Source organism: Catharus ustulatus, chromosome 9, assembly GCF_009819885.2.
Source record: "Catharus ustulatus isolate bCatUst1 chromosome 9, bCatUst1.pri.v2, whole genome shotgun sequence".
Taxonomy (NCBI): Eukaryota; Metazoa; Chordata; class Aves; order Passeriformes; family Turdidae; genus Catharus; species Catharus ustulatus.
This window is the reverse complement of record NC_046229.1, coordinates 28,742,387-28,752,472: the sequence shown is the minus strand read 5'-3', so window position 1 is coordinate 28,752,472 and position 10,086 is coordinate 28,742,387. Positions and strand designations below refer to the sequence as shown.

The 10,086-nt window shown below is 38.5% G+C and overlaps 1 protein-coding gene across 1 annotated transcript; it reads left to right on the top strand.

Annotated features, from left to right (window-relative positions):
• Positions 1-354: 354 nt before the first annotated feature.
• Positions 355-5,022, top strand: RGS21 (regulator of G protein signaling 21). Its single transcript, XM_033067316.1, has 4 exons — positions 355-365; positions 2,252-2,328; positions 3,724-3,890; positions 4,819-5,022. Exons 1-4 carry the CDS (start codon positions 355-357, stop codon positions 5,020-5,022), a joined length of 459 nt encoding a protein of 152 aa, XP_032923207.1.
• Positions 5,023-10,086: the final 5,064 nt, after the last annotated feature.

Here is a 10,086-nt window from a genome sequence, read left to right as displayed (position 1 = left end):
GACTGGACACCCCAGGTCCCTCATCACCCTGTGCTCCAGCCCCTCCAGCTCCTGCTGCCCTTCTCTGGAGCTGCTCCACCAGCCCTGACCCTGGGCAGGAACTGCTGCCATTGCCCCCAATTTATGGCCACTGCTAGGTGAGAATGGCACAATTAAAAATAGGCTAGGTTTCTGAAATAAGTCACTTTAAAGAAAATGTTGAGAAGGGTTTGTCAGTGTGTGCTGTCCTGCTTGGTTATTCACATGCTAACTGTGTTGTTCCTGCTGTCACATTACCTCCAGCTTGAAGATCAGTCAGAAAAGGAAACTCTGCCTTCCCTGAGCCAGTCAGACAGACAAACAGTGGAACAAAAAATGCCAGTGAAGTGAGTTGCTGTTTATGGCTATTTTAATCGTAGGAGGTTTATGTGACGGGATGACTGAGTTTGAATAATCTGTACAGCTTTATTTTCCTTCCCCTTTGAAGGGGATATGACTATTTTGATTCCTTGTTGTCAATTCTGCTTGCCATTCCCATTCAAGTAAATCCCACATGGTCAGTGAGATCATTCTCTGAGTGGTGAGTAAATATTAAAACAACTAATATTACCCATAAGAACAATAAGCAAAACTGTCTGGTTAATCCTAGTCCTTTATTTTGCTTTTTTGCTTGACAAGAAAGCTAATAAACATTTAATAAAAATCCTGAAAATGTGTTATATATTTGATTAAATTTTCTTATTGCTGCTAAAACAAATTCTCTGCTGATTAATTCCATCATCACATGATGTCTCACAAAGTACAACATAATGTTTAGTTTTCATTTGTGTTTTCACAGGCTTGCTGTATTTGCACTCCAGCTTTCCCCATGTATGAGTTTATATATAGTTATAAATATGCACTTTTTTTCCTTAAATATCATTTTTGCACTCTGGATACAATTAAATGGAGAGCTACCAAAAAACCTGTTTAAGTTGTCAATGCCACCATTCTTTGTAAGAATTATAACTACAGCAACATAATATCCTGACACAGTTGTATGATCTCTTTATAAATCTGCAATTAGAAAATACCATTTCTGAGAAGGGGCTGTGCAGCACAGCTCTCAAACCAGCCTCTATAATTCAGAGAGCAGGGTTTTGATAGCTGAGCTCCCAGAGCCCCCACAGGAACATCAAATGTTCCTGACAGAACTTGAGAGAGCTTGGGATTTTTTTTTTGTGCTGAGGTTTTTTTTGGTTTTTTTAAAGAAAACTGGCAGTATTTTATACAGATCAGTGTTTGCCTTCATACTTAGCAGAAGCCCACAGCAAGTTGCAGGGGAAGAGCCAAAACTATGAATCTACCCAATTATTTATACCACTGACAAGCTCATATGAGGCCCATGTTTCCTACTAGTGTTGGCTTGGTAACACTTTAGATAATCCCAGTCATTCCAAGCAAAAAGTGCCATAGAAATGAATGCCTAATCCTTTTGAACTGGAGAAGAAACCCAGTGCACTCTCTAGAACATTCCCATGCTTTACTGGAGCTCCCCCAGCTGCAAGCATGATTCCCAGGATGGATGAGCAGGTCAGCAGGGCCAATATCCCAGTTTTTCCATGGGGAGGGCAGGCAGGATGCGTGGCTCTTGATTTACCAAGATACGAGTATTGGTCTAACACCAATACTCAACAAAAGACTCTCTAACAATTTAAAGTTACAAAGTGTGTGTTTATTCAGTGCTGGGCAGCACCGTGGGGTAGCCCCCTAATACACACTGCAAAATTACAGGTGGTCACAGAGTCTATTTATTGACAAAAGGTTTAAATAAATACATATTCATAATACCAGCCCCTCCCATCCCTGCTTCCCATGGTAATTAGCTTGAATGGCTGTTAAGCAGCGTGGTTGGCTTCTTGAATTAAGTCTGGGCTCGTTTTTGTGGGGAGAGGTCTTAGAAGGAGGAAGTAAGGTGAGTCTTCCTCACCCTGACCTTTTCTATTAATGACAATACAAATGGCTTTTGGGGCAACTCCAGTTTTGCAAAGAATGAGTTTCTGGTTGCAATTGTTTGTGTTCTTTGGACCTAACTACCAGTTTCATCCTTTCCCATTGCAAGCACAGCTAAGCAAACATAAATTGACAGGCAATAAATTATTGAAGTTTCAGGTAACTATCTCAAGCCCAGTTTTTTCTAACTTTTAACTAAAATCCTAGTTTCTTTAGTGTTTCACTCTCTGCCACCCCAGGCTGCACAGGGCAAAGACCACAATGCTATTTTCAAGGGTAGGTGTTGTTTCCACAGGTCAAACACTGCAGAAAACATGGCCTGGTCTGAGTCTGTGGATACAGTACTGGCCAATAAAGGTAAGAAGTGACGGAAAAATAGATGTGATTTTAAAGCATTTGTTATTCCAGTGGCCAAACATGTCACACTGCTCCCCTGGAGCACTGAACCCAGCAGAGCTGCTCTCCTGGGAGCTTTGTCCAAGCTGCAAACACAGCATCCCTTCTGGCCAGTGCTCAGGGGCAGGCAGAAATGCTGTGAAATAGCTTTTATTAAGGTGACTGCTAAATTCCCCTTGCAATGGTTTCATTTTTCACACAAAAAAACCACAGATGTTTTCTTGGGTATTCCTGAGAAATGCGTGCGCTGTGCAGTGGCTTCCAGTCAAACAAAAGATGACATGTTTAAAGTCACTTCTCCTAGAAATGTCATTTCTACAGACCTGACACCACAAACCACATACAGCTTGGGAATTTCCTTGCCCCTGCCCCATTTCCCAGCAGTAATGTTGTGGCCTGGACCCTGGGTGCCTCCACATTGCTCCTGGACAGCATTAACTTGACTAACACAACTAAGTTTGGGTACTGGCAGCTTTCTTTACTCAGAACTCACCATTTGGATTCACTTTGAAAGAGTTTCTTCCAAACAAACCTTTATTTGTTTCATTTTTTTCCCCCTTCAAAGTGACAAATAAACAAAAGCAGGAACAAAGAAGTAACAAGGAGCCCATCTTTCATCAAGTCTTCATCTTTCCTTGCAAGGAAGGGTTTGGGAAGCCCCATTTGGGCAGGGCAGCACACCACAGTGTGACCTACATTGCTATTGGCTCCCCAACCCAGGGCTCAGCCTCGAATCTCTGATTTTAACAAATCTTTTAGCAAATGCACCAGTGGTAAAAAGACCAAACACAGCAATCCATGGCTGGCAACTCACCAGAAAGTTCTTTTCTATAATTTATTCTATTTATTTCCCCCTGCAGCAGCTTCTCAAATCTGACCGCTGGCTGACATGTAGGGGAGTGGCAGATGCATACTATAAATACTATAAATATAAATATATTGTAATTTAGACTATATAAGCAGTATATACATAATATATGTATATTATGTATATGTATAATGTAATATAAGACACTATACTATAATATAAATTGTATAATGTATATTATATATGTATATAATAGACATATATAAATATTATATATAATATATATTATATAATTGATATTGTATATGTATATAATATACATATATATGGATATGATATATAAATATATGTATTATACATATAGGTGTAAATATAAAATAAAAATTAAAAATATACAAAGATAAATATAATAATATAAATCTGTAAATATAAAATAAAAATTAAAAATATACAAATATATGAATTCATATGTGTGTGAGCACACACACACATGAATTGCACTGCCCTTTCAGTTCTTCTCCCCCCACTCTGTGATGCATTTTCCCCAGAGGGCCTGGCAGCTTTTCGGACATTTTTGAAGTCTGAGTTCAGTGAGGAGAATGTGGAGTTCTGGTTGGCCTGCGAGGACTTCAAGAGAACCAAATCCTCCACCAAGATTGCCTCGAAAGCCCAAAAGATTTATTCTGACTTTATACGAGCTGATGCTCCAAAGGAGGTAAAGAGTTTGTGCTGTGTGTGCTTTGGGTACTGAGGAGGGGGATGAAGGGGAAAGTTTGGAGCCAGACCTCAAGCAAGGACAGAAAATCCAATTCAGCCTGGCTGTAGCTCCCATTTTCATGTCCATTATTTACCAGATAAACACCTTGTGCAACTCTGTGAAGTGATTGTGGTTCACACTTTCAATTCTTCACACTGGGAATAAGTTTTACCTCACCTTCTGAACTTTCTGCCTGAAGTTTTAAGAAAGTTTTTGCTCAAAATAATTTGTTTTCTCCAACCATTTTTCATAGTGCAGTAAGCACCATTTCTTCCATATTAAGGTACCAGGGCATTAATAGGTGTATGATTGCATTTGCTCTTTTGTATAGGTATTTTTGACATGATGAGAATGCAAAAATTTCCATCACAGAATTCTATTTCATCATTATTTCAAAAAGGCTTACTGTGAAAGGACAAATTGCTTATTAATCATTGTTCACTTTCTGCACCTTAAACTTTTTCACTGATGTTTTTGCCTTTTCTAGCAAGGGTGCTTTAAATGTCCCCATGTCTTACATATGATTGAAATCCATCTGAGTATTGTTAAAAACAAAAATCCATGGGGCCAAAATCTAAAATGATGCTGAGTACCTTGACTTTTAACCTACTCTTTGATAATCAGCACTCCATAGGATTTGTTTTGGCAGGAAGAGGAGAAGGAAAAGCAAAGTTTTTGCTTTTTTTTTTAAGGGATGCCATCTTTTTAAGAGCCAAATAAAATGAAGAGTCCAATCTGCTAGAAAAGGGAGGGATGAGTTTCCCATCTATTTGCATCAGTGGGGTTATTTGGGCGGAAATTCAAATTTCAGTTGTGTCCTGGGCACAAATAGCCCTGAGCTTTCCGAGCAAACTGACACGGCTTCCACGCTCCTCTCTTCCTACAGATCAACATTGACTTCCACACCAAGAATGACATCTCCCAGCACATGTCAGAGCCCACCCTGAGCTGCTTTGATGCTGCTCAGAGCTCCATCTACTCTCTCATGGCCAAGGACTCTTTCCCCAGGTTCCTGAGGTCAGACCTGTACAAGGAGCTGGTGCAGAAGCACCAGGACAGGAACCAGAAGAGGTGGCTCCCATTTCTGTGAGGAAGAACACTGATAATTCAGGAACTGATAATGCCTCCCATTGCAATCCATAACTACTCATTATTACACTTTTGAGAACCACCTGCACCTTTATTTTAGAAAATTAAAATAATTTTTTAAGAACAAATTGCACACGATGCTTTCTAACAACGGTAGAGAAATATTCAATGAGCAGGATGGGATACACCAGACACTTGAGCTACCTTCCTAATAAAAAATTTTGCCATTGTTATTTTTTTTCCCCAGTGTTTGCTTTATTTTTCAAAGAGATTTGAGATTTTAAAGCAGAATGATTTGGGTTTTTTCTTTGCTGTTGATTCTCCTTTAGAAGTATGGCCTCCAAAATAAATCCCTTTCAGGAGACTTGAATACATTTACTCCTTTATTTGTCATCTTAGTGGTAGCTTGCAAAACATTTTAAATCCTCTTTCAAACATGTTTTATACTAATTCAAAACAGGAGACCTAGAAATATGGTCGATAACACACTATGGTAATATTTAATAAATAGGCAGCTGCTTTATAGCAAATGTTCTTGGCATTCAGAGCAAATTAATGTTTCATAATACAGCTGTCTTCAAGTTTCTTCGTGTTAATTTAATTTTTTATTGAAAAGTCAAATTTATTAATTGCATAGGCATTTGGGAAGAAAAACACAACTGAGTAAATCTTCCTTTGTACATTTTCAATTAATTAATTTACTTTGCCTTTCCAAATATATTGGTGGTACTGTCCCTCTATCTACTCACAAAGAAATAATTTCACTCATTGCTACCAATGAAATTAATTTACTAATTTCATTTCAATAAAATACAGAGAAGCAGGTATAAGAAACAGCTTCAGGCTGTCAACATGTAAATCAGGATTTAGTTATGGTGTTATCTTCCAAAGCAGCAAGCTATGATTGGAACCTGCAACCTTCAGGTGCCTACAGATGCACACTCAGATCAAATTCGCTGCTCCTGGAGGATTTATTGCACATATTCAGATGAAGGGAGGAGCTGTGTCATGGTATTGAGGAAAGAATACTTTAAACCATACAGGGAAGAAGTAATCTTTGCTATGGGGAAAAAAAAAATTCTAAATACAAGAGACAGCAATAAGATTTTTCAGAAGGAAAAAAAAAAATCATTTTAATTTGATGCTTTTGAGGTGCTATAAACATCCAGGAATCTTGCCCTGTTTGGAGCTCGTACCTTCTCCACACCACCACATCCTCTATGCAAAATACCTTTTCTGTTTTCTCAAACTGCATTAAGGAACTGAGTCATTCAGACCATAAAGGATGTGAAGCAGCCTGAACACACTGCCTCAAAGTCTTGAACTGAGGTCAAAACCCTGCCACAGCTTCAGCAGGCAGGGTGAAAAATACCTATTCTTTGGTACTTCTAGTCTGTCACCTAGCTCCAATTTTTGCTGCCTGCATTTCTTTCTCTGCTCTTTTCTCTCCCCCCAGCACTGGTGGTTAGCAGAGGACTGAGCACGAAGGCTGAGGAGAAGTGGCAAGGAGGATGTGGGCTCCTCTTGCTGTGCCACCCATCCCCAGTGACATTTCGGGGGAAAATCTCCTCTCCTGCCTGAGCACAGCACAGGCAGCAGCCAGGGGTGCCCAAATTTTGGCATTGACTCCCAAGTGCACCAAATCATCCTCTCCTCCTACAAACGTGGTTCTCCTTCCCAGAACTGAAAGTTCCCATGGAATTTTGAAATTTTGAAAATGGAGAGGTGGGATCACACCACTCTTCGTAGCCAGGCAAGGTGAAGCAAGCAGAAACCCAAAATTTCTGTGCCACCAATCTTTTGGGACGTAAGGATAAAAAAGTGCCTTGAAAACAAACGGGTGCCAATGAAATCTCACAATTCTCCTCTATAAACTTCTGTCCCCACCTCATCACAGAGATAGAAAGTGGCAGAAACAGCTCCTGGCCATCTGAAAACACAGCTCAAGGAGAAGTGACAAGCACATATAAAACAGTCAAAGATGATAAAAATAACTTATGTCAAATTCTAGTAGCATAAAAACAGCATCAGGAAGCATCATGTCCACACGATGTCAGGGTGATCCTCTGTTATCAACAGCTCCATTACTGTCACAAGAGGTGACAATTCTTGACATTTTCACATATGACATTCATTTTAATAATTACACAGTCAAGAACCATGAAAGGTTTTAACATATTTTAAATTACTTCAGAATGTTTTAAAGAGAAATGCACTTCTAGGGGGTATCCCTGACTCAGGGGTGAATTAACAGTACTAATTCTTTTATAACCTCTTAATGAAAACTTTGGTACTCCTAATTGACAAAGTTAATTAAACTTTTGCTGTTGATCAAGCCTCACAGCATTTTTATTAATCTGTTTTATATGCTAAACATGAGATGAAACTTTAAATTAAAATAAAGGATCACTATAAATTCATATATATCCAAAGGCCATGGGATTGCCATTCACAAATAATTTTTCAAACCCTCAGAGCACTCTCTGCCTGTATCATATGCAATTATATAAAAGCATTTACAGAATAATAAAATGAAATTAATATTTGGATTTTAGCAATCAAATTTCTGAAAACTTCTGTAATGCAACTTAAAATTCAAGCACTACAAAAGATCTATTTCAGAAGGTGTTTGAAAACACCCAGGTGTGAAAGGTGGGAGGCAGTACTTCTTTATTTCTCTTTATTTCTTAGGTCTAAAACTGCTGCTTCATACTCCTACCTCACCAAAAAAAGGTCACAGCTTAGCATCCAAGTGCTGATAATTCGACTGAGGAAAGGCCAAGACCTGAACTGTGATTTAGAGGATTTAGATTGAACTTTGCCAAAAAGACTCAATCCTGTTCAGCACAGAAAGGCAGGTTTACCAAAAAATCCTACCAAACAGAAATGAGAGTAAAAAATGTGAAGTGAATACCATGTATTAAAAAAATTAAAAAATAAAAATTTCCCAGTTTCTTCATGCAGTGCCAATCCTAAAGCATCCAAACTCAGAGATGCCAGCACATCCATCATGCTTACATCGTGACAGGACCACCCCAGTTTCAAAATTAAAGGCATATAGTACATGTTTTCATTCTGTTCATATATTTTATATTTATAAATATGCATAGAAAAACAATAGGATGTACATAAAGATAATAAATGCAAATCAGTCCTCAACACAGGATTGCTCTGAAGCTCAGGATCACAAATTAAAGGCAGGTAGGTGCATTTTTAGCTGCATGTGGCAAGACACTCCTCTGAGTGCCTTGTCAAATGTTTGCTAAATTCAAGGCACTTCTGTAAATGTTGGTGGTGAAAACTCAGTATTTTCTCTTTTGCCAGAAAGTTCTCTGCTGACACTGTAATGCAGAAGCTTGAACAGACACACATAAGTACAGGCTTTGCTCACCCCTGTGGGGGACAGGTCAGACACAAGTCACTAAAATCCTGCACATATAAAAGTTCCAGGAATTCTGAAGTGCCAATATTCATCATTTTAAACTAAAAATAAAACTCCACTGGATTTTGGGGGAGAGCAGCTGCTATGTCTAGACTTGACTGCTGTGCCTTAGAAAGGGAAACCTACCATTTATAATTTGACTCCTGCAAAGGCAAGACAGGAGGATTAAATTGATGAAATCACTGTAATATCTTTATTTCTGCATGATAATTACACTCTGCAGTGCTGGTGGAATTTTACAGCACATTATGGATCTGAAATTGAAGCATATTTTCTGCCTTTTGGTTTACTGAAAAACAAAGTGGAGAGAAAACCATGGAGAGAGTTGTTGACACCAATCAAAGGTCTCATGTAACTCAGAGAAGCAGCCTGTGTTCATTAAGAAAAGAAAAGAAATTGAGTAATGAAAAAGAGATCCTCATGCATATTCACCTTCATTCAGCAAACAGTGAGCTGCCTGGGAACAGTAATTGTTTGATATGGTAATTTTGAATTGATTTGGAATACTTACTTAGTGACAGAAAGTGTTTTGGCAAACTGACAAGTGGCACTAAAATTATCTCTTAATACTTTAAGTATTTTGAAGCTGTTCATTTTGAGAACAAGCACCTCCCAGCAAAGTTTCTTTTCCATTTATTTCCCAGCTTTTCAACTTCTATAATATTAGGCCCTGGAAATTAGACTCAATGTATTATCACATATTTCAAAGGAGGCCCTGGGAGCTTTGATCTTTAGTAAGAAAAATGAGTCAATACTAGATCAAATGCTTCTCTACTTTATTTTATATATATATATTGTTGCTATGGTTTCTAGCTGCAATGTCATAATTTCTCTGTACACAAAATGACATCGCCTTTTAAATTATTCTCCTGTATTGCATGGGTTAGGTTATTTGCATATAAAATGAGTAGAGCTGGATTTGTCTCTCAATCCATATCTGTTTCCATTTAGGTTTGCATGGAGGTTATTTTTACTTCTATGAATAGTTTCCCTACTATGCCTAACAGTCCTGGAAAGACAAACAAAAGCAAGTACTCAGTAAAAACTGCAGGGAAAACATTTTTTTCCTAATACAGTGGTTACAACTTACAGGCTCATAAACCAGGGAAGGAGAGGAGGAGGGGATTCCATAAATAAATTGTTTCTTGAATAATTTCAAATATGCTGGACTTCTAAATGTCATGTTTTCATGGAGAGAATAGAAGATATAATGAAGCTAAATGATGTGGTACTTTGGACAAAAAATGTGTTGCAGAAACCCCTCCATGACTCCAAGTGCATGGGGAATACAGCAAGACAGGATACAGGCAGGTTTCCCAGCCCAGCCTCCCACACTTGCTCAAAGGTGCATTCACCTTTCAATTCTTAACCAAATCCCAGCAGCAAAATTACTTTTGTTAAAGCCCATTATTTTTCATCCCACCAAGATCTAGAATAACTGCACTGTACTAACTACAGGCCACAGAACCCATGGTCTTTGAGCCACCACCACCACACATAAACAATGTTATTAATAGTCATTCTCATCTGCTTAGAGATAATTCTGCCACCAGCCCTGGGAAATGCCCGGGGCTCAAGGGGCATCACTTCCATATTGAATACATAAAACAGAAAGAACATGAA